Genomic DNA, 25,763 nt, shown 5'->3' with positions numbered 1-25,763 from the left:
GCAAAAACCTATGGGTTACTGCGAAACTTAATAACCACAGAGAAGCCTGTGAATAAGAATTTCGAAAGCATAGTAGAAATCCTACAGGACCACTTAAACCCCACACCGCTGCTGATAGCAGAACGATTTAAGTTCCATAAAAGGAACCAACACAAAGACGAAAGCAATGCTGAGTACTTAACGGAACTGTGCAAGCTATCGAAACACTGCTAGTTTGGAGTGGGACTAGCAGATACGTTAAGGGACAAGTTTGTGTGTGGGCTTCAAAGTGAAGGAACCCAGAAACGGCTTCTATCAGAAAAGGATCTTACGCTGGAAAAGGCTTTCAGTATGGCAGTATCACACGAAGCAGCCGCAAGGGGCGCTGCAGAGATACAACGGAGACCGCAAGAATATGGCACCAATGAAATGTCCTATGGAACAGGGAAGTGTTATCGCTACGGCAGAACAGCAAACGACCAGAAGGATTGTTGGTTCAAGGACCAAGTGTGCAGACAGTGTGGAAAAGCAGGACACATAGCAAGAGTCTGCAGGTCTGGGAAGAAAACCAACAGCAAGGAATCTCCACAGGAGAAGTACAAAAAGGTACACAAGGTGATGGACAGTAGTTCAGACGAACAGAAAAGTGACACAGACTCCGGAAGCAAGGAGCTGGGTTGTCTGAAACTACATAAGGTAACCAAAATGGAGGATCACCAGACTATCTGGGTTACACTCAAGATAGACGGAGTCCAAGTGAAAATGGAATTGGACACAGGATCAGCCCTAACAGTCATAAACCAAAGGGACTACAAGCGGCTATTTTCACATATACCCTTGAAAGCTACAGAGATTGTCTTGAAGATGTACACGGGGCAAAAAGTCTACCCCAAAGGAAAAATAAGGGTGAAAGTGATATACAAAGGCCAGGAAATACCTAAAATGGACTTATATGTATTGCCAGATGGAGGACCACCACTGCTAGGACGTGAATGGATCCGGAAGAAAGAATTAGATTGGCATTCCATACAGGCACTGAAGGTTGAGGCCAAAAAGGATGACGACGTCACACCTGGACGACTGTCAAAAATGCTAACTGACGCAAAAGAAGTGTTCCAGGAGGGACTCGGAACACTAAAAGGCATAACAGCAACGATTAAAATAGAGGAAAATGCAAGCCCAAAGTTTCTTAAGGCCAGACCAGTGCCTTATGCGATCAGACCAGCCATCGAAGCAGAGCTGGAAGGGTTGGAACGTTCAGGAGTACTGTCCAAAGTAGACTGGAGCGAGTGGGCTACACCCATCATTCCTGTAATGAAGAGGTCGTTGAGTAATACGCCTGGGGAACCAAAGAAGGTCCGCATCTGTGGGGATTTTAAGGTGACAGTGAACCCAGTCCTTCACATGGTACAATATCCGTTTCCACGAATTGAGGATATTTTCGCCTCGCTATCTGGAGGTAAACGCTTCACCAAAATTGATCTAGCCCAGGCATACTTGCAAATGGAGGTAGAAGAAGCCTCGAAACAATACCTCACGATCAACACTCATAAAGGTCTCTATCAATACAACCGGCTGGTGTTCGGGGTAGCATCGGCTCTGGCTATTTGGCAAAGGGCAATGGATCAAGTCCTGCAAGGGATTCCAGGGACCCAGTGTTATTTGGACGACATCCTGGTCACGGGCGAAAATGACAGTGATCACCTCGCCAACTTGGAGAAGGTGCTCACCAGATTAAAGGAATATGGGCTACGAGCTAATCGCCACAAGTGCGAGTTTTTCCAGAAGCAGATCTCGTATTGTGGCCACGTCATCGATGAAGAGGGGTTACATAAGTCCCCTGAAAAGATTGAGGCGGTAGTCAAGGCTCCAGCACCGGAAAGTGTGTCACAACTGAGGTCGTTCCTCGGGCTGGTAAACTACTACCATAAGTTCTTACCAAATTTGTCCACGGTATTATACCCACTGAACACCCTACTGCAAACAGGGGTACCATGGAAGTGGAATGACGAACGTAGACGAGCTTTCCAGAAGTGTAAAGAATTGATCACATCAAAAGAGGTGTTGGCACATTTCAACCCAGCACTACCAATTCGTTTGGCATGTGATGCATCACCCTATGGTATTGGAGCGGTGCTGTCGCACAAATTCCAAGACAGGTTGGAGAGGCCAGTAGCCTTTGCGTCTCGGTCACTAACCTCAGCCGAGCGCAACTACGCCCAGATTGACAGGGAGGCCCTCAGTCTAGTATGGGGGGTAAAAAATTCAACACTATCTGCATAGGCAGAAGTTCACCTTGCTGACTGATCACCAACCACTTGTCTCCATCTTTAATCCTAAGAAGGGCGTTCCAGTGATGACTGCACAACGGTTACAAAGATGGTCCCTGTTTCTAGGGGCGAATCAATATGAAATAGAATATAAAGGCACGAAACAGCATGGAAACGCTGATGGGCTATCACGCCTGCCACTGCCTACTGTGGAGGAAGCACCAGCAGTGGACCCTATCGAGATTTTATTCGTCAATAATTGAACGATTGCCAGTAACGAACGCGGATATAGAGAAGGAGACCCGCAATGATCCGACGCTGTCTCGGGTATATGATTTGACGGTGAGGGGATGGCCAACACATGGCGACTCACTGTTGCCAGCATTCTCATCCAGAAGAGAACAGCTGTCAGTATGCCAGGGGCCAGTGATGTGTGGATCCAGAGTGGTGATTCCACCCAAGTTAAGGGAGAGAGTGCTAAATGAGCTTCATGAAGGTCATCTGCGGGGAGTGAAAATGAAAAGCCTTGCTAGGGCTTATTTGTGGTGGCCGGGAATCGATCAACAAATCGAAGGCCTAACCAAGAGCTGCTCAGGATGCCAGAAGGTCCAAAATGCACCACCACATGACCCTCTACACCCATGGGAGTGGCCATCCTCTCCATGGCAACGGGTGCATATTGATTTCGCTGGTCCATTCATGGACTCAATGTGAGGGTGCCAGTCAGTTCTGTTGGTAACCTCTAGATGGCACCTTCACCTTGTTTGTTTTCTGTGTTAATTGTTCCTAGCCCTGTGTTAATTCTTAACGGCCTGTTAGCTGTTTATGGGTTTCACCTGGTTTCTTGGTATATAAGTTCTGTTGTTGCTTCACTCTTTGCTCAGTCCTCACTAGGGTGGACCAGGGAGTTAGTCTTGATAATGTCCTTTGTCTTGACTAGGTGCTCTGTGTGACTAGCCTTTTCTCTATGGCAGCTTGCCTTCACTAGCTGGCTGCCATAGTTCTCTCGAGCTATGTATCTAAGTCTGTGTTCTTGTCTCTGGATTTAAGATGTATTTAAGTCTGTTGTTCTGTTAAGTTGCTTGTCTTGGTAAGGTGCTGTTTGGACTAGCGTGTTGCTATGTGGGAGCCGTTGGGATCTTGTCTTGAGCTTTGCATTGATAAGCCGATTACCCTTGGGGTAGCTTGTCTGGAGTTTAGCCTCGGCAAGCCGGTTGCCCCTTGTGGTAGCTTGTTGCAAGCTCAGTATAGACAAGTGGGCTTCCTCATGGAAGCTGTCCTGAGTTCCTATCTTGACTAGCTGTCTTGTAACTTGTCTCTAGTTCTTATGTATGCTTGTTGTGTTTCTGTCTCGAGTTCTCTTGTCTCTAGTTCTTATGTATATCGTTGTGTCCCTGGTGTTAATCTAGTTATGTGTAATCTAGTAAAGTTCAAACAAAGTACGGTATATTTGTCTCTTGTCTGGTTTCTGCACTTGGGTCCAGAACCTACCTCGCCCGGAGGGCACGGCCTCGTATTTATACGGCCCCGTGGCTCCCCAACCCTGACACTCAATGTTTTTAATAGCAGTGGATGCTCACTCGAAATGGCCTGAGCTGATAAAAATGTCCTCAACCACTACAGAGAAAACGATTGCAGTCCTACGGACCATATTTGCCAGGAACGGCTTGCCAGAGCAGATTTTCTCTGATAACGGACCACAGTTTGTGTCCGAAGAGTTTCGAAAATTTATGAGAAGAATGGGGTAAGGCATTACACATCCGCCCCGTATCATCCAGCCACAAATGGATTGGCTGAGAGGTTCGTACAAACCTTTAAAAAGGCGATAAGGGCCATGTGCGACGATGAAATTCCACTACAGCATAAGGTGGACAATTTCCTATGAGCCTACAGAAATGCGACACATGCAGTCACCAACCAGACCCCGGCCATGATATTCTTTCACCGAAGGTTGAGATCTCATCTGGACTTGCTCAGACCAAATGTGTGAAGAAATGTTGAGGATAAACAATTCCAGCACATCAATGAGAAGCCGACAAGGAGCTTCAACGTAGGACAACCAGTCTTGGCCCGTGACTACCGAACAGAGAAATGGCAACCCGGAACGATATGCACAAGGCAGGGGCCATTAATGTACACAGTGGAAGTCGGGGAGAACATTGTGAGACGCCACGTCGATCAGATCTTAGCGTCACAGGAACGAGTCAACCCCATGTCTTGAGTACCTGGGGATGAACCCGGCATACCGGTAGCATCTACCTCCAAACCAGTTGCAGTGGAAACTGATGAACAAACCGACGAAAAGGGGCCAGAATCGCCTCCGCACCAAGAACAAGAACCTCAGGAAAGGCGCTATCCCGAAAGGATCAGGAAGCCGCCCCAAAGACTGAATCTATGAATGGACTATTTTTGTTTAATATGCATGTTAAAGTGTTAATTGTTATTTGAATATTATGGGTACTGCTAATCTAAAAGGGGAGGAATTGTAGTGCATGTACCTTTAAGAGAGAACTACTTTTACAGCTCCTGTATACTGTAGTACCGGCAGTGACCACACCGGTATATAAGCCTTGAGCATGCCTCTGTACCCCCAGTCTTGAGACTACCCTACTCCAGTAAATACCTGTTGATTGTTAAGTTACAGCATCCGTCTGGTTATTGAAAAACATCATACTCTCAGAATCACGGATCTAACAGATAGTTCTTCAGCTGTGATACTTACTGCACTCCCCACTGATAGTTCTTTACCTTTGATACTTACTGCACTTCGCACTGATAGTTGTTTAGCTGTGATGCTTTCTGCACTCCGCACTGATGATTCTTTAGCTGTGATACTTACTGCACTCTGCGCTGATAGTTCTATAGCCGTGATACTTGCTGCACTCCGCACTGATAGTTCTTCAGCTGTGATACTTACTGCACTCCGCACTGATAGTTCTTTAGCTGTGATACTTACTGCACTCCCAAATGACAGTTCTTTAGCTGTGATACTTTCTGCACTCCGCACTGATAGCGCTTTAGCAGTGATACTTACTGCACTCCCCACTGATAGTTCTTTAGCTGTGATACTTACTGCACTCCCCACTGATAGTTCTTTAGCTGTGATACTTCTGCACTCCTCAGTGATAGTTCTTAAGCTTTGATACTTACCGCACTCTGCACTGATAGTTCTTCAGCTGTGATACTTACTGCACTCTGCACTGTTAGTGCTTTAGCTGTGATACTTAATGCACGCCCCACAGATAATTCTTCAGCTGTGATATTTAATGCAATCCGCACTGATAGTTCTTTAGCTCTGATAATTACTGCACTCCCCACTGATAGTTCATTAGCAGTGATACTGACTGCACTCCCCACTGATAGTTATTCAGCTGTGATACTTACTGCACTCCCCACTGATAGTTCTTTAGCTGTGATACTTACTGCACTCCCCACTGATAGTTCTTTAGCTTTGATACTTACTGCACTTCGCACTGATAGTTCTTTAGCTGTGATACTGCACTCCGCAGAGATAGTTCTTCAGCTGTGATATTAATGCACTCCCCACTGATAGTTCTTTAGCTGTGATACTTACTGCATTCCCCACAGATAATTCTTTAGCTGTGATATTTACTGCACTCCGCACTGATAGTTCTTTAGCTGTGATACTTACTGCACTCTGCACTGATAGTTCTTTAGCCGCGATGCTTACTGCACTCCCCAGATAATCCTTAAGCTTTGATGCTTACTGCACTCCGCACTGATAGTTCTTTAGCTGTGATACTTACTGCACTCACAACTGATAGTTCTTTAACCGTGATACTTATTGCACTCCCCACTGTTAGTTCTAAGCTGTGATACGTCCTGCACTCTGCACCGCTAGTTCTTTAGCTGTGATGCTTACTGCACACCCCACTGATAATTCTTTAGCTGTGATGCTTACTGCACTCCCCACTGATAGTTCTTTAGCTGTGATACTTCCTGCACTCCCCACTGATAGCGCTTTAGCAGTGATACTTACTGCACTCCCCACTGATAATTTTTTAGCTGTGATACTTATTGCACTCCGCACTGATAGCGCTTTAGCAGTGATACTTACTGCACTCCTCACTGATAGTTCTTTAGCTGTGATGCTTTCTGCACTGCTCACTGATATTTCTTTAGCTGTGTTACTTACTGCACTCCGCACTGCTAGTTCTTTAACTGTGATACTTACTGCACACTGATAGTTCTTTAGCTTTGATACTTACTGCACTTCGCACTGATAGTTCTTTAGCTGTGATACTTATTGCACTCTCCACGGATAGTTCTTCAGCTGTGATACTGCACTCCGCACTGTTAGTTCTTTAGCTGTGATACTTACTGCACTCCGCAGAGATAGTTCTTCAGCTGTGATATTAATGCACTCCCCACTGATAGTTCTTTAGCTGTGATACTTACTGCATTCCCCACAGATAATTCTTTAGCTGTGATATTTACTGCACTCCGCACTGATAGTTCTTTAGCTCTGATAAATACTGCACTCCCCACTGATAGTTCTTTAGCTGTGATACTTAATGCACTCTGCACTGATAGTCATTTATCTGTGATACTTACTGCACTCTGCACTGATAGTTCTTTAGCTGTGATACTGCACTCCCCACTGATAGTTCTTTAGCCGTGATACTTACTGCACTCCGCACTGATAGTTCTTAAGCTGTGATGCTTACTGCACTCTGCACTGTTAGTTCTTTAGCTGTGATACTTACTGCACTCCGCACTGATAGTTCATTAGCTGTGATACTTACTGCACTCCGCACTGATAGTACTTTAGCTGTGATACTTACTGCACTATAGAGATGGACAGGAAAAAGGAGGAAGAGGTTGATTTAACCAGTTCTGGCTCAACCATGGATACCAGTGTAGAAAGCCTAGACGTCTGCACATTGTGATGCAGTGGCTGGTCCTGATGAGGCCTTATAAGGCCTAGCAACACCTGTTGTGGTCCAAGCAGAAGTGACTCCTGTTTCCCCCATGTTGTGTTTTGCTGACAGTGCTGTTCAGGATAGTTCTGTAGATGTGATACTTACTGCACTCCCCACTGATTATTCTTCAACTGTGATACTTACTGCACGCTGCCCTGATAATTCTTTAGCTGTGATAGTTACTGCACTCTGCACTGATTATTCTTTAGCTGTGATAGTTACTGCACTCGGCACTGATTGTCCTTTAGCTGTAATACTTACTGTATTCCCCAGTGATAGTTCTTTAGATGTTATACTTACTGCACTCTGCTCTGATAGTTCTTTAGCTGTGATACTTACTGCACTCCCCACTGATGGTTCTTTAGCTGTGATACTTACTGGATTCCCCACTGATAGTTCTTTAGATGTTATAATTACTGCACTCCGCACTGATAGTTCTTTAGCTGTGATACCTACTGCACTCCACACTGCTAGTTCTTCAGCTGTGATACTAACTGCACTCTGCACTGATAGTTCTTTCGCTGTGATACTTACTGCACACCCACTGATAATTCTTTAGCTGTGATACTTACTGAACTCCCCATTGATAGTTCTTTAGCTGTTATACTTACTGAACTTCCAACTAATATTTATTTAGCAGTGATATTTACTGAACTCCCCACTAATAATTCTTTAGCTGTGATACTTACTGCACTCCGCACTGGTAGTTCTTTAGCTGTGCTACTTCCTGCACTCCCCACTGATAGTTCTTTAGCTGTGATACTTACTGCACTCCCCACTGATAATTCTTTAGCTGTGATACTTACTGAACTCCCCATTGATAATTCTTTGCTGTTATACTTACTGAACTCCCCACTAATATTTCTTTAGCAGTGATATTTACTGAACTCCCCACTGATAGTTCTTTAGCTGTGATGCTCACTGCACTCCGCACTGATAGTTCTTTAGCCGTGATACTTACTGCACTCCACACTGATAGTTCTTTAGCTGTGATACTTACTGCACGCTGCACTGTTAGTTCTTTAGCTGTGATACTTACTGCACTCCGCACTGATAGTTCTTTAGCTCTGATACTTACTGCACTCCGCACTGATAGTTATTTAGCTGTGATACTTACTGCACTCGTCACTGATAGCTCTTTAGCTGTGATACTTACTGCACCCTCCACAATAGTTCTTTAGCTCTGATACTTACTGCACTCTCAACTTATAGTTCTTTAGCTGTGATACTTACTGCACTCCGCACAGATAGATCTTCAGCTGCGATACTTACTGCACTCTGCACAGATACTTCTTTAGCTGTGACAATTACTGCACTCCACATTGATAATTCTTTAGCTGTGATACTTACTGCACTCCCCACAGATAATTCTTAAGCTGTGATACTTACTGCACTCCCCACTGATTGTTCTTTAGCTGTGATACTTACTGCACTCTGCACTGATAGTTCTTTAGCTGTGATACTTACTGCACTCCGCACTGATAGTTCTTTAGCTGTGATACTTATTGCCCTCCGCACTGATAGCTCTTTAGCTGTGATACTTAATGCACTCTGCAGTGATAGATCTTTAGCTGTGATACTTACTGCACTCTGCACTGATAGTTCTTTAGCTGTTACACTTACTGCACTCTCCACAATAGTTCTTTAGCTGTGATACTTACTGCACTCCCAACTGATAGTTCTTTAGCTGTGATACTTACTGCACTCTCCACTGATAGTTCTTTAGATGTGATGCTTACTGCACTCTGCACTGATAGTTCTTTAGCTGTGATGCTTACTGCACTCCCCACTGATAATTCTTTAGCTGTTATACTTACTGAACTCCCCACTAATATTTCTTTAGCAGTGATATTTACTGAACTCCCCACTGATAGTTCTTTAGCTGTGATAGTTACTGCACTCGCCACTGATAGCTCTTTAGCTGTGATACTTACTGCACCCTCCACTATAGTTCTTTAGCTCTGCTACTTACTGCACTCTCAACTTATAGTTCTTTAGCTGTGATACTTACTGCACTCCGCACTGATAGATCTTTAGCTGTGATACTTACTGCACTCCCCACTGATAATTCTTAAGCTGTGATACTTACTGCCCTTCGCACTGAAAGTTCTTTAGCTGTGATACTTACTGCACTCGCCACTGATAGCTCTTTAGCTGTGATACTTACTGCACTCTGCACTGATAGCTCTTTAGCTGTGATACTTACTGCACTCTGCACTGATAGTTCTTTAGCTGTGATACTTACTGCACCCCGCACTGATAGTTTTTTAGCTGTGATACTTACTGCACTCCCCACTGATAGTTCTTTAGCTGTGATACTTACTGCGCTCCCCACTGATAGTTCTTTAGCTGTGACACTTACTGCGCTCCTCACTGATAATTCTTTAGCTGTGATGCTTACTGCACTCTGCACTGATAGTTCTTTAGCTGTGATACTTACTGCACGCCCCACTGATAATTCTTTAGCTGTGACACTTACTGCGCTGCCCACTGATAATTCTTTAGCTGTGATGCTTACTGCACTCTGCACTGATAGTTCTTTAGCTGTGATACTTACTGCACTCCGCACTGATAGTTTGTTTTAGCTGTGATACCTACAGCACTCTCCATTGATAGTTTTTTAGCTGTGATACTTACTGCACTCCCCAAGATAGATCTTTAGCTGTAAAAATTACTGCACTCCCCACTGATAGTTCTTTAGCTTTGATGCTTAATGCACTCCCCACTGATAATTCTTCAGCTGTGTTACTTACTGCACTCTCCACTGATAGTTCTTTAGCTGTGATACTTACTGCACTCCGCACTGATAGTTCTTTAGCTGTGACACTTACTGCACTCCCCACTGATAATTATTTAGCTGTGATACTTACTGCACTCCAGTCTGTTGTGTACCATTTGACATCACATTTCCTTAGGTGACAGCTTTGTTCTGATTCTGGTCTCTCTAGGTGGGAGCATTCAAGTGTGTCTATCACCATAAGTTTGTCATCAGTCTTTTTCAGGCAGACCACACTCCGGATTTGGGTTCCATTACTACACTCTGCTGAGCACTGTGAAAGAAACAGGAGCAAAACATTTTTATTAAGGGTTACGGAACCAAGGCGGATTGATGGAGTTATGATACAGATCAGCCATCACCTAATTGAACGGTGGAACAGGCTCGAGGGGCTGAATGGGCTCCTCCTGTTCCTATGTATTCTGTATTTGTGGCCTCAGTTATCACAATCAAACACATTTAGGGGGTAAATTTCTGCTGGCGTTCTTCCGCTCATCACCATAACTGGCGGAAGAACCATGAAAACCCTTGGGATAATGCACAAAAGGCATTTACGCTGTTTTTCCGGGATTACCAGGGCTGTTCCAGCCGAAGTTACAGTTGATTAGCTGGAAAATCCCCATGGAAATTCTCTCCTCGTGCTTCATAAAAATAACTTAGTGCGGTCAAAGCAAGCAAAAGGTAACAGACTAGATTCCTCCTCTTCTCCAGCTTTGGGAAGGTTTTGAGCCAACTCCTGGTCCTTGATGTGTACTGACAGATGGTCAGAATACTGCTTCATTTATGTAGAACCTGTGATCCTAAGCACGCTTTGAATGGGGATGTCCAAAGGCAGTCCGTGAGTCCCCTTTATCCAGCCCGCCATCCCTTTTATCCAGCCAGCCATCCCCTTTATCCAGCGCGCCATCCCTTTTATCCAGCCCGCCATCCCTTTTACCCAGCCCATGAATCCACTGCCTGCTCCTTCCATATTTCCCATTTTTGTCCTGCTCACTCAGCTTTTTAAACTTCCTGCAGGATAGGAGCAGCCTGTTCACTAATTGGCAGATTCATGCCGATTTTTGGATTTCTGGCACCAAACGACTCCTAATTTATGGTAAATTGGCAATCTCATTCAGAAAGGCCACAGAATGGCTGGTAGGGGGAATTGGAGAAATGTTGTGGCGAGGATTATAATAATGGCTGAGATTGGGGCTGAGCTGCATTGTTGGAGAGAAGTAGAAGAAACTTCACCATGCAACTAACTATGCTGTACCTAATCTGAAAATGCTCGATGGGACGGCCTCACTCTGTATCTATGCAGAAGGGATGGAAGTGTTGTACCTCAGGGATCAGTGCTGGGTTCACTTTTCAGAACATTTGATGACAATACAAAGTATAAGGTTTGACAAACTGTGAAGAGCACTGTAAAAGATTTCAGAAGGTAAGCAGAATGGGCAGACAGGTGGCAGATACAATTTAATGTGGATAATATGTTTTGGGAGAAGTAACAAGGAGTGAGAGTTTAACTTAATGGAAGACACTGAAGGATTTTGACGAACAGAAAACCTAGGGGTTCAAATATATAATTCCCTGAAAGTATGAGTTTAGGTAGATAAAGCCATAAAAAAGGCCAATACAATTTTGGGTTTTATAAACAGGAGCATAGAATAAAGTAATGATGAATTTATACAAAACACTGGTTAGGCTACAGTTACAATAATATGTGCAGTTTTGGGCACCCTATTATCAATAGGACATTAAAGCCTGAGAAAAGTGCCACAAAGATTCACCATGATGCAATGGCTGAGAAACTGTAGTTATGAGAGAATTGAGATATTGGCTTATTTGCATCAGAGTGGAAAAGGCTAGGTGATTTAAAAAAGGGGTTTTAAAATTATGAAGAATTTTGATAGAGTGAATAGGGAACGTTTGGCCCGGAATTTGCAGTTGTAATGACGATGAATCTGTCAGCGTTCGCCGTCATTACAATTGTGAAACTGACAGCAACTTCTGACATCCGCACATGCGCAGTTAAACGCGGAAATCCAGAAGTTGCTGTCAGTCATTCCCAGCTCCTCCACAGGGCGTGCTGTTGAACTCCCCGCAGCGAGCAATCAATTTATTCGTTCATGGGATGTGGGTGTTGCTGGCAAGGCCAGCATTTATTGCCCATCCCTAGTTGCCCTTGAGAAGGTGGAAGTGAGCCCCCTTCTTGAACCATTGCAGTCCGTGTGGTGAAGGTGCTCCCACAGTGCTGTTAGTTCCAGGATTTTGATGATGAAGGAACGGCGATATACTTTCAAGTCAGGATGGTGTGTGACTTGGAGGTGGTGGTGTTCCCATGCACCTGCTGCCCTTGTCCATCTAGGTGGTAGAGGTCACGGGTTTGGGAGGTGCTGCCGAAGAAGCCTTGGAAGTCAGGCTGTTGCTTGACTAGTCTGTGGGACAGCTCTCCCAATTTTGGCACAAGTCCCCAGAGGAGGACTTTGCAGGGTCAACTGGGTGTGCCGTAGCCAGTGCTGAGGTCGATGCCAGGTGGTCCGTCTGGTTTTATTCTTATTGTTATTGTTTTTTTACAACTGAGTGGCTTGCTAGGCCATTTCAGAGGGTATTTAAGAGTCAACCACATTGCTGTGGGTCTGGAATCACATATAGGCCAGACTAGGTAAGGATGGCAGATGTCCCTTGATATGAATCAGTCATTCATGAAAGAAAGACTTATGAAATAATACTGAGCGGCCTACGGGTGGCGCTGTCCAGGGAGAGTATAAATACTCGGGCACGGGCCCAGCTTGTGCAGGACATTCTTAACAGGAACTTGTGAAGGACACAACTAGACCTCCATGTTGTAAAACAGTTGATTAAAGCTTTGACCAAGTGCCTAGTAGTTTTCTTATGTCATCCCCTTTATGACAATCCAACAGTTTCATGGTCACTATTACTGATACTAGTTTTTTTATTCCAGATTTATTTAATTAACTGAATTTAAATTTTCCAGCTGCTTTGGTGGGATTTGAACTTAGGTCTAACTCAGATCATTAGTCCAGGCCTTCCGGATTACTAGTCCAGTAACATAACCACTATGCTACCATTCCCTTCGTCAATTGAAACCACTGAACTGATGAGAACTTCAGCTTTTACTCTCTAACATTGCTGTTAAAACCCCCAAAATAGTTAAGCCTTGTTCAGTAAGGTGTAATTGGGTTTTTAATGGCGTACTGAGTCATAACTACCGCTGAACAACTGTTCTGGCCCAGAAAAATTAATTTTATATTTATGAAATGTCAAATTTTTCCATTATGATAAAAATTCCATGGCTTTTAATGTAATAATTTTTTTTTAAAGTTTGTTTATGATATTTCAGCTTCTACCTTAATTCCATGTGTAAGTCCCAATCTTTATTTCACGCTCTGTAAAATGTATTAAAAGTGAAGGATAATTAGTGCATTTTTATTCTGGGTTTGCTATCTTGTGAGAATTCTCCAATGTGATTGGCTACTTAGCCAACTTGACGACATCGCTGTTGCTGGACGCTGGAGATCCCCTAGACTTGGCGCCAGAATCAAATTAACGCTGAGAAAGGTGAAATTGATGCCACGGAGATGGCTAGATCTTTGTGGGCAGCTTTCTTCAGGGCCAGTAGCGAGTGCCATCACTTCGCCGCTGACCACAAAATCTGGGCTAATATTGTTTCCACTGGCTGGGGACTCTGTGATGATTTAGAAGAGAGTGAGGAGAGAGGTTCAGGGAAATGTCCTTACACAGACTGGTTGAGGCAGACATCAGTGCTTCTTTTAAGGAAAAAATGGATACATATTTGAAACAGAGGAAACTACAAGGCTATGGGGAGAGAACAGGGGCAGTGGGATTAGTTTTAGCTTGCTCTAGCAAAGAGCTGACAGCCATGATGAACCAATGGCCTCTTTTTGAGCTGTAAACTTATATGGTTTAATGGGGCAGTGTAGAGGGAACTTTACTCTGCATCTAATCTGTGCTGTATCTGCCTTTGGAAAGAACATAAGAACATAAAAAATAGGAGCAGGAGTAGACCATTCGGCACTTCAAGCCCGCTCCGCCATTCAGTAAGATCATGGCTGATCTTCTACCTCAACTGCATCTACCCACATTATTCCCATATCCCTTGGTTCCCTTAGAATCCAAAAATCTATCGATCTCTGTCTTGAATATACTCAACGACTGAGCATCCACAGCCCTCTAGGGTAGAGAATTCCAAAGATTCACAACCCTCTGAGTGAAGAAATTTCTCATCCAACTCAGTCCTATAAAGCTGACCCCTTATTCTGAGACTGTGACCCCTGGTATGCTTGATGGGCTGGTGTAGAGGGAACTTTATCCTACAACTTGTAAAGTCTGTGTGTTCTAGTTGTAATTAATAACACACAGACTACAAGATTAAAGTTCAACAGGTCTTTACTGGTTGGAGGTCAGGACTATATGAAATACAATCTTACTACACAGTGCTTATATACCGGTGGTCACCACCGGTATTACGTATACAGCAGCCAGAGAAAGTAGTACGGCCTAGAAATTCAGTGCCCTTAGCGCCGATTTTGTGGCGCTAGAGGGCCTAGCGCTGCAATTGGCGCCGGTTCCTAAATTGCCTGGGGCCCTTCCGCGGCGGTAGACCGGTAGCGCTGCGCCGGCACCGATGACGTCATCGGTGTGCGCAGCGTCCCGGTTGCCGTGGTAACCCGGCCCCAAGCCGAAATTCAGTTGCGCCCGCCTCGCCCGTGGCAGGCGCAACTAAGACTCTGGCAACAGAGTCTTCCCCCAGTGTGCGCCGGCGCATAAAGGTGGAGCGGCGGCCGGCCGCGTTCCCGGCGGCCGCCTGCCCGCACCTCCCTTCCCGGACTCCTGCATTCCCCCCCCGCGGCCCTGATCAGTGTCTCATGCGAGCCCGGCACTTCCCCGAGGTGCCGGGCTCAGATGTCGGGTCAATCCGCCGGACAGTTGTCGGCTGCAGGCAGCTCCTCCTTAACAGGAGGAGGAGGCCTGCAGTTCCCCCGCCTGCCGCACCGCATCGGGTGCCGCAGCGGGGGATTAGCGCCGGGAAACCCAAGTTCACGCCCGTTTTGAGGTGCTAAAGGAGGGTTTTAGCGCCCGCTGCCGTCTGGGCCCGGCGCACCCGAATTTTCGTCGGGCGCTGCCGCATTACCGCTGGCGCAAACTTTCTGGCGCTACAGCCCTGGCAAGACCAGAACCCAATTTCTAGGCCTACATCTCTTAAGGTGGAACAGGCTTAAGTTCTCTTAAGGTGGAACAGGTTACATATACCACAATCCTCCCTTTTTAGCTTAATAGTCATATCCTCATTTAACATAACATCATAACATATATACATATATAACTTCAGGTATAAACAGTTCAAAGGTTCAGTCTCTCAGGAGGCCTTCTGATTCGGTCTGGATAACGCCTTTCAGTGGTCTCTGATTCTTGTTGCTGAGGTGACTCTTCTTGTTGGTTTCCTATGTATTGGACGTCATCATCAGGTACAGTCCCTGCCGAGGTAGATGCTTCAGGTTCATTAACGTCTTCCACAGTTGTCTCTGTCGCAACCATGGGTTCGACCCTTGCTCTTGATTCTACCAGTTGATCCGCATGACGCCTTATCACATTGTTACCAATATCTACTGTGTACATCAGAGGTCCTTGTCTGGCCCGAATTGTTCCGGACTGCCATTTTTCGTTTCCATAGCCCCTTGCCAACACTGGTTGTCCTACTTCGAAACTTCGAGTGGACTTGTTATTAATATGCCGGAACTGTTTGTTTTCCACTTCCCTCCGCACATTTGGTTTTAACAAGTCCAACCTGGACCGCAACCTCCTGTTATAAAACATCATGGCAGGACTTTGGTTAGTCACTGCATGAGCGGCGTTTCGATACGCCATTAGGAAATTGTCCACCTTGTGCTGTAGTGGAATCTGATCATCGTTCATGGCCTTTATTGCCTTTTTGAATGTTTGGACAAATCTCTTGGCCAACCCGTTTGTCGCCGGATGATATGGGCAGAGGTATAATGTTTCACCCCATTCTTCTTTAAGAATTTTTGGAATTCTTCCGACACGAACTGTGGTCCGTTGTCCGAACAGATCTGTTCTGGCAATCCGTTCCTTGCGAATATTGTTCTTAACACCGCAATTGTCTTTTCTGAAGTAGTGGTATTCATCTTGATCACTTCTGGCCATTTGGAATGTGCGTCCACCGCAATTAGGAACATGGAGTCCATGAATGGACCAGCAAAGTCAATATGTACGCATTGCCATGGGGCTGAAGGCCATTCCCATGGGTGTAGTGGTGCGATCGGAGGTGCATTTTGCACTTTTTGGCACCCAGCGCAGCTTTTCGTCAACTCCTCTATCTGTTGGTCAATACCCGGCCACCATACATAAGCCCTAGCAAGACTTTTCATCTTAACTCCCCCCAGATGACCTTCATGCAGTTCTTTTAGAACTCTTTCCCTTAACTTGGGAGGAATAATCACTCTTGTCCCGTACATCAAAGTAGCATGGCAGACGGACAGCTGGTCTCGCCTTGCTGAGAATGCCGGTAACAGAGGATCACCACGTGTTGGCCATCCTTTCACTGTCACCTCGTAGACTCTGGACAGTGTCGGGTCGTTCCTGGTTTCCCTTTCAATACTTGCATTGGTGACTGGTAAACACTCGATGATGGTCGAATGAAATAACTCAACAGGGTCAACTTTCGTCGTTTCTTCTTCTTCAGGTAGTGGCAGGCGCGACAGCCCATCAGCATTGCCATGCTGCTTCGTACCTTTGAATTCTATTTGATATTGATGTGCCCCTAGGAAAAGGGACCATCTCTGGAGACGCTGTGCTGTCATCACCGAAACACCCTTCTTAGGGTTAAAAATGGATACCAACGGCTGATGGTCTGTTAGAAGTGTGAATTTTTGGCCCTGCAGGTAATGATTAAACTTCTTCACTCCCCATACAAGGTTGAGAGCCTCCCTATTGATCTGCGCATAGTTGCGCTCAGCGGAGGTCAATGATCTGGATGCAAACGCGACTGGCCTTTCCGTGCCATTTGGCAACTTGTGTGAGAGTACTGCCCCAATACCATATGGAGAAGCATCACAAGCCAACCGAATAGGCAGTGTCGGGTTGAAGTGAGCCAACACTTCCTCTGAGGTGATCAATTCTTTGCTTTTGCGAAATGCCTTCTTACAGTTTTCGCTCCATTCCCATGGTACCCCCTTCTGTAAAAGAGCGTTTAGCGGGTGCAGTACTGTGGATAGATTTGGTAGAAATTTATGGTAATAGTTAATCAATCCTAGAAACGACCTCAACTGAGAGACATTATCCGGAGCGGGAGCCTTTACAACTGCCTCTATCTTGTCAGGAGACTTATGAAGCCCCTCCCGGTCAATGACATGACCACAGTACGAGATCCGCTTCTGGAAGAACTCACATTTCTGCCGATTAACTCTAAGTCCATACTCTTTCAGTCTGTTGAGCACCAGTTCCAAGTTTGCGAGGTGTTCTTCATCACCATCACCTGTAATCAGAATATCATCCAGGTAACATTGTGTGCCTGGAATTCCCTGTAATACCTGCTCCATGGCCCTCTGCCAAATTGCTGGAGCCGATGCCACTCCAAAAACCAGCCTATTGTACTGGTACAAACCTCGATGCGTGTTGATCGTGAGGTATTGGCGTGACTCTTCTTCAACCTCCATCTGCAAGTACGCCTGCGCCAGGTCTATCTTGGTGAAGTGTTTCCCGCCAGACAACGAAGCAAAAATATCCTCAATCCACGGAAGCGGATACTGCACCGTGTGAAGCACCGGATTAACGGTGATTTTGAAATCTCCACAGATGCGAACCTTCCCTGGTTCTCCTGGCTTGTTGCTCGAAGGACGTTTCATAACGGGAACAATGGGCGTAGCCCACTCACTCCAATCTACCTTAGACAGTACACCTGAACGTTCTAGCGCTTCCAGTTCCGCTTCTACAGTAGGTCGTATTGCATAGGGTACCGGTCTGGCTTTAAAAATTTTTGGGTGTGCATGTTCATCAATCTTGATGTTTGCCGTAATTCCTCTGTGTTCCCAGTCCCTGCTGGAACACCTCTTTAGCATCATCCAATATTCTGGACAATCGTTTAGGTTTGATATCTGTTTCCCCGGAATCTACCGTTAGTGCCTTCAAGGAGTGCCAGTCCATATTCATTTTCCTAATCCACTCCCGTCCCAGTAGTGGTGGACCTCCTTCAGGTAGCACATATAAGTCCATTACTTGGCTTTCTTCGCCCTTGTGGACCACTTTTACCTCTATCTTTCCGATGGGGTACACTCTTTGCCCTGTGTATGTTTTCAATATAATCTCCGTATCCCGTAGGGGAATATGTTGGAAAAACCTTTTGTAATCTTTCTTATTCATGACCGTCAATGCCGATCCAGTGTCCAATTCCATCTTTACTTGGACTCCTGCTATCTGAAGGGTGACCCAAATTGTCTGGAGATCTGTATCCTTACCAACGTTGTGTACTCTTAAGCTACCCAGTTCATTACTGCTAGCGTCTGAATCTGACTTCTGTTCGGTCGAACTGTTCTTTGTCACCTTGTGTACCTTTATGTATTTTCCTTGCGGTGACTTTTTGCTGCTGGTCTTCTTTCCTGACCGGCATACTTTAGCTATGTGGCCAAGCCTGCCACACGTTCTGCATTCTTGGTTTTTAAACCAACACTGGTTCTGATCGTGCGTTGTCTTTCCGCAACGATAACATTTTACAGTACTCAAACCCAATTTATTTGTACTGAGTTCCGGTGACCGTAGCTGCATTACTGCCGTGCCTCTCGCTGCGGCTTCGTGTGCTGCTGCCATAGTGACCGCTTTCTCAAGCGTCAGCTCATTCTCCTCGAGCAATCACTTTTGTGTATCTTCTTTTAATAAACCACACACAAATTTATCTCGTAGCGCCTCTGTCAGTCTCGTTCTGAATTGACAGTACTTTGCTAGCTTACGCAATTCCATTAAATATTCAGCATTGCTTTCATCCTTCAGCTGCCTTCTGCTGTAAAATTTAAATCGTTCCGCTAGCATCAGCGGCGTGGGGTTTAGGTGATTTTTCAGGACAGTAACAATCTCCTCGAACGTCTTATCCGCCGGTTCATCTGGTGATACAAGGTGTTTCAATTGCCCGTATGTCTTCGCACCCATTAAGTTTAATAATGTTAGTGCTTTCTCTTCATCTGGGATTTTATTTGCTTTACTATAATTTTGTATGTGTTCTACATACATAGCCCAATCTTCGATGTCGCTATCAAAGGTATTAATGTTCCCATGTTTTGGCATCGTTGCAATTTAATTTCTTTTAATTTTTATCCAAGATGGCGGCTTCCGCGCTCTTGTCTTCGTCCTCCGCCTACAAAATGGCGGTTTTCCTGCGCTTGGCGGTCTTCACCCTTCGCCCGACGCTGTCTCCGCTTCACCGCGGCTCTCGCGCCTTCAGTTGCCCCCAGACGCTGCGCCTTTTTAGCCCGAATGCGGCCCGGCCCTTATCACCAGCCGCGATCGATGTCCCCGCGCTGCGCCTTTCGGCCCGAATGCGGCCCGGCCCTTATCTCCGGTCGCGATCGATCTCACCGCCCTTATTCCTCCGTCTTCCCTCCCCGTCTGTACAGCCAACGCGGCCGACTTTCTGGTCGCGTCGCTGCCCGGCTTACCCACTACCGAGGTGGAAAGAAGATAGCTGACAGCCGCTGATGGAGGCTTCGAGTTCAGGATGTCTTCTGCACTCTGGTTTCTCGATGTCTGCCGCGCGACGTGTCTTCCAGCAGGGTGATGAGGGTGGAAGCCTCTCTTCGACGTCCGTTCTGTGGACGAAGCCGCCGTGGATATAACTGCCGCAGGGTAAGAATCTGACTCGTCGCCACTGTAAAGTCTGTGTGTTCTAGTTGTAATTAATAACACACAGACTACAAAATTAAAGTTCAACAGGTCTTTACTGGTTGGAGGTCAGGACTATATGAAATACAATCTTACTACACAGTGCTTATATACCGGTGGTCACCACCGGTATTACGTATACAGCAGCCAGAGAAAGTAGTACATCTCTTAAGGTGGAACAGGCTTAAGTTCTCTTAAGGTGGAACAGGTTACATACACCACACAACTAATCCATGATATACTTGTGCTGGAAGTTCTCAATGATTACTCTGGGGTGGGGGTGGGGGGGGTGGGTGGTGGCGGGTGGGTGGTGGCGTGGCTGATTTGCAGTGCCACTGGGAGGCTTGCCCATTGGCTACGTATATCAGGAAATCGCTAGTGCACTGCCCACGAATTTCCATCTATTCAATTTACTGAGGGCAGGGGACCCATGACATCCTGATATTTGCAGGTGGCGGGAGAGTCTACCTGCTGGCAGTACCAAGCATATTGCAGTCATTACACTCCAGGGTCTCCTCTCATGATGAATGTAATATCCACAGAGTCTGAAATAAAAGCGACCATCACATTGCCACAACAGCGTGAGCATTTATCAACATACTCCACCATCATTGTTTTTTTTACAATTGTTCTTGGGATGTGGGCGACATTAACAAGGCAACATTTATTGCCCATTCTTAGTGCTCTGAGGGCATTAGGAGCCAACCATGTAGTGGAGGACTGGAGTCAAATGTAGGCCAGATCAGGTAGGGATGCAGGATCTGTTCCCTGAAGGACATTAGTGAACCAGTTGGGTATATCTGCAGTAGCTGAATGTAATATCTGATGACGTGGATTGGAGTAGACAGGAGAGTGTGGTGGGCGATCCACATGGTCATATGTAATATGTTGACAGCATAGAGTGCCAGCAGATGAGGGAGTCGGCAGAGGAGAAATTCAGCAGAGGAGAGGGTCAGCCAAGGAGGAAATTTGGCAGTAGAGCCAGTGGAGATGAGAGCCAGCAGAGGCGAGAGCCAACAGGAAAAAGCTGGCAGAAGGGAAAGCAGGCAGAAGAGGGCTGGCAAGAGGACAGAGTTGGCAGGAGAGAGCCAGTTGGTGAAGGTGGCAGAGGAGAGAGCCAGCGCAGGAGCGAGCCAGTAGGTGAAGGCGCCAGAGGGGGGGAGGGAGGCGGCAGAGATTCGGCATTCAGCAGACCAGAGTGAGACACACAGGTACAGCAAGGAGCAGAGTGGGAGAGAATCATGTTCAGCACAAAGCAGACAGAACACCATCTTGTAAATTATTAATCTTTTAGCTTCACAGGGACATAAGAGAGGTGTGACAATGTGGTGGTTAGGTGTCTGTAAAGTTGAAGGTGGTTGTACTGATACATAAACAAAGGCCAAAGGAATGCGGACTAGGTTGATGGAAAAGTAACATCCGCGCAGGAGTGTTAAAAGGAGACTGAGAGTTCATGAATTTCTGTAACTGACTTCCTCCTAAGGATTTGTTTGACAGATCAATCAGGATGTGTAAAACAAGTCATTGACAGGGGACATGAAAGGAACATTAGGTCATACTCAAACGTAACAGGATTCGGGAAAAAATGATATGAAAGAGGAGTTGGGAGAGAGGCCTCAGAATTCGATGAGGCCAGATCAGCCGACAACTTCGCTGTTAGCTTGAGGACAAAATTCTAAGCTGACACTCCTGTGCAGTGCTGAGGGAGTGCTGCACTGTCGGAGGTGCCGTCTTTCGGATGAGACGTTAAAACAAGGCCCCGTCTGCTCTCTCAGGCAGATGTAAAAGACCCCATGGCACTACTTCGAAGATGAGCAGGGGAGTGCTCCCCGGTGTCCTGGCTAATATTGAGCCCTCAATCAACATCACTAAACAAACAGATTATCTGGTCATTATCACATGGTGTTTGTGGGAGCTTGCTGTGCGCAAATTGGCTGCCGCGTTTCCTACATTACAACAGTGACTACACTTCAGAAGTACTTCATTGGCTGTAAAGTGCTTTGGGATATCCTGTGGTCGTGAAAGGTGCTATACAAATGCAAGTTGTTCTTTCTTATGGTATTGTTAGAGATAGCCCCATTATTCTCCCAGGACGATTGCGACATCTGAGATTCGTTCGTTTTAATGTCTCTAACATACCTGAGCTTATAGAAAGCACCCATCAATCATGTATTCCGAAGTTGCATTTAATAGACTCTCTGGGCACTAAGAGGAATTTCGGCCCCTGGGGGATAACAACCCTCAAATGATGCTGAGATGAGGCAGTAAATTCTCACGATACAGAACAGACATAAGAATGTAGAAAATCATTACCATGTACTCTTACCAGATCATTGGTGATATTTCAACTGCTATAACATGCAAATGAAAGCAATTATCAACGGTACCTGGCTCCATGGGCCCGTAAACCACTTGACATTCTCATTGCAAGGACCGAAGTTGCAAGATCGGACGTCCTCAGGCTTCTCATGTCCGCAGCCTTCTAACGGTAAGCTGCTGATGTGATTCATCAGGCACACAACTGATCTTGTCTGGATGCCGGTCCCACACTCTGCGGAGCACTGCAGTAAGACACAAACCCAAAAAAACCTGGTAACTAAGCAATGACATTGAACCACTCCAAAGAAAATAGCACAGAAAATACTACACCGATGTGTCAGCCTAGATTTTCTGCTTAAATCCATAGCGGGGCTTAAGTCAACATGTTTCTGACACACAGGCAAAATTGCTACTACTGGCAATTTGGTAATCCTTCAAGATTTTTAAATCCAAAACCGTTGGTTGGTGATCCTTTTTCTGCCCTAAAAGCCTGAGGGTGAATTTTATTTTCTGATCTCCAATCCTAAGATGCTCTCTTACTACCAGATCACTATTTCTGGCTCATTATTCATAAGTAAATTGAATGATGGAAGGCTGCCTCTGTAGTGTTAAGACTCTCTCTTAGAAACTCAGCTTACAGGAAATGACGCCGTTGTGATATTAGTGTGAAGAGATCTGATTGGAGAATGATGTTCTTTACCCTTGCACTCCAGTCTGTGTGGAACCAACTCTTTGCACATGGGCCCATGTCACAATTTTCTGCATCAGCGGGTTTCAGCTGCATGTTGCACTCTTCATCAGCAACAATATCTCCAAGATTGTCAATGCATTTTACATCCCGGATCCTTTGTCCCACTCCGCAAGGCACTGAGCACTGCCAAAGGGGTGAAAAGTAGAGGTAACATAAACAAATATAAGGGTCGACTGAAAACCAAACAGCAATATCAGTCCTTAATCAAACAAACAATTCCGTTGTCACTGTGCTCACCGACTGATGGTTATTAATCTCATGGTTGTTTCAGTTAGAAAATAAGACCCTGAAATTCCCAATGCCCGCTTCACTGGCGCAAATGTGGCAGAGCGGAGAGCTTTAGGCTCAGGCCAGAGACCCCATCACAATCCCAGGGAAGAGGTCATTTCAATGGCTGGGATGGGCCGTCGACACCTGCGAAGGGGCATCAGTAGTAGCCGCCTCAATCCGGCCTTGTAAGGTGGAGAAGCCCACACCAGGGCTCCCGGGGCCCAATGGGATTGAAGGCAAAAGACATTTTTCAGACTTTTGGCTCCTAAAGGAGCCATTTAGCCTCTACACAAAGTAACCAGCCCCCCCTACTGGATCCGTTATCTTCATCTAGTAACGATTTGGAGCCTTTCAGAAGGTCTCAAAGGGACTCATGCCTTTTAAGGGCACAAAGAACTGAATTTACCAGGAAGGCCCTTTTCTATGCTGTAAATGTCTCTGGTGCTTTGGTGCCTTCTAAAAATCAAAGCAAGTCCTCATCCAATGGCCTAATTATCTCTTGAAAGAATTCCAATAGGTTTGCTAGACCTGATCTGTTATGATGGCTCCTTACCACATCTCTGCCCTCAAACATAATACTGGGTTCACACAGTGAAACACATGAACGGATTTTAAAAAAGAATCTCCTGAGCAACCTGCCTTGTAACCAATTATATAATAAAGGAAAACACCAGCAGGGAGGAAGATTTTCAGCCTCCTAGTCAATACTAAACTTCCTGTTTGAATACCGTACCTAATGATACCGTCAGTGTTAATCTCCCTATAAAACACTGTACCCTAATGATAGTCAGTGTTAATCTCCCTATAAAATATTGTACCTAATGACACAGTCAGTTAATCTTCCTGTCAGATACTCTACATAATGATACAGTCGGTGTTAATTATCCTGTCAAATACTCTATCTAATATATGGTCTGCATTCACCACCCTGTCAAATGCTGCATCTAACGATAGTGTTATTCACCTTATAACACACCATATTAATGATGTAGTCAGCTTTAATCACCTTCTGAAATACTGGGCTGACCAGGCAGCCACCAGAAACAAAATAGCAAAATACTGCGGATGCTGGAAATCTGAAATAGCAGCAGAAAATGCTGGAAATACTCAGCAGGCCAGGCAGCATCCGTGGAGAGAGAAACAGAGTTAACGTTTCAGGTCTGGGACCCTTCATCAGAACTGGAAAAAGCTGGAGATGTAACAGATATTAAGCAGGTGCAGAGACGGGGGGGGGGGGGGGGGTGGGGGGGTGGAGAAAGGAATTGAAAGAACATCCTGTACTTTTCTAAGAGGCAGGAAAGATAAAATGTTGCAAATGGGAGTGGCAAAAATCATACTGCATGAAAAATGGGGGCAGGGATAATTATCTGAAATTGTTGAACTCAATGTTGAGTCCGGCAGACTGTAAAGTGCCTAATCGAAAGATGAGGTGCTGTTCCTCGAGCTTACGCTGAGCTTCATTGGAACAGTGTAATAGGCCGAGGACGGAGAGGTCAGAGTGGGAGTGAAGCGGTGAATTAAAGTGACAGGCGACCGGAAACTCGGGGTCACCCTTACGGACTGAACGGAGGTGTTCCACAAAGCGGTCGCCCAATCTGCGTTTGGTCTCCCCAATGTAGAGGAGACCGCATCGTGAGCAGCGAATACAGTATATTAAATTGCACGAAGTACAAGTAAATCGCTGTTTCACCTGGAAGGGGTGTTTGGGGCCCTGGACAGTGGGAAGGGAGGAGTTAAAAGGGCATGTGTTGCATCTCCTGCGCTTGCACGGGAAGGTGCCAGGTGAAGGAGAAGGGCTGTTGGGGGTGATTGAGGAGTGGAACAGGGTGTCGCGGAGGGAGCGGTCCCTTCGGAATGCTGAAAGGGGAGGTGAGGGGAAGATGTGTTTGGTGGTGGGATCACGTTGGTGGTGACGGAAATAGTGGAGGATGATCCGTTGAATGTGGAGGCTGGTGGGGTGAAAGGTGAGGACAAGGGGAACTGCTCTCACCCCTTCCCCTCCCTCCCAGAACCACGATAGAGTTCCCCTTGTCCTCACCTTTCACCCCACCAGCCTCCACATTCAACGGATCATCCTCCACCATTTCCGCCACCACCAACGTGATCCCACCACCAAACACATCTTCCCCTCACCTCCCCTTTCAGCAATCCGAAGGGACCGCTCCCTCCGCGACACCCTGGTCCACTCCTCAATCACTCCCAACAGCCCTTCTCCTTCACCTGGCACCTTCCCGTGCAAGCGCAGGAGATGCAACACATGCCCTTTTAACTCCTCCCTTCCCACTGTCCAGGACCCCAAACACCCTTTCCAGGTGAAACAGCGATTTACTTGTACTTCGTGCAATTTAATATACTGTATTCACTGCTCACGATGCGGTCTCCTCTACATTGGGGAGACCAAACGCAGATTGGGCGACCGCTTTGCGGAACACCTCCGTTCAGTCCGTAAGGGTGACCCCGAGCTTCCGGTCACCTGTCACTTTAATTCTCCACTTCACTCCCACTCTGACCTCTCCGTCCTCGGCCTATTGCATTGTTCCAAT

The 25,763-nt window shown here is 46.0% G+C and overlaps 1 protein-coding gene across 1 annotated transcript in view; it reads right to left on the bottom strand.

The window, feature by feature from the left end:
• LOC147122606 (thrombospondin type-1 domain-containing protein 4-like) overlaps positions 1-25,763 on the bottom strand; it is a 389,820-nt gene that overhangs the window by 118,097 nt on the left and 245,960 nt on the right. Inside the window, exons 8-10 of the mRNA XM_086007593.1 lie at positions 22,900-23,073; positions 22,268-22,441; positions 10,063-10,242 (exon numbers count right to left, since the gene is read on the bottom strand). Coding sequence (XP_085863719.1) covers positions 10,063-10,242; positions 22,268-22,441; positions 22,900-23,073 — 528 coding nt within the window. The remainder of the gene's footprint in view (positions 1-10,062; positions 10,243-22,267; positions 22,442-22,899; positions 23,074-25,763) is intronic.

This window comes from Somniosus microcephalus, chromosome 2 (genome assembly GCF_052327205.1).
Source record: "Somniosus microcephalus isolate GS21.2 chromosome 2, FLI_Smic_1.0, whole genome shotgun sequence".
NCBI classification, from domain to species: domain Eukaryota; kingdom Metazoa; phylum Chordata; class Chondrichthyes; order Squaliformes; family Somniosidae; genus Somniosus; species Somniosus microcephalus.
Note: the sequence above shows the minus strand (reverse complement) of the source record. Positions and strands in the feature narration are given on the sequence as shown.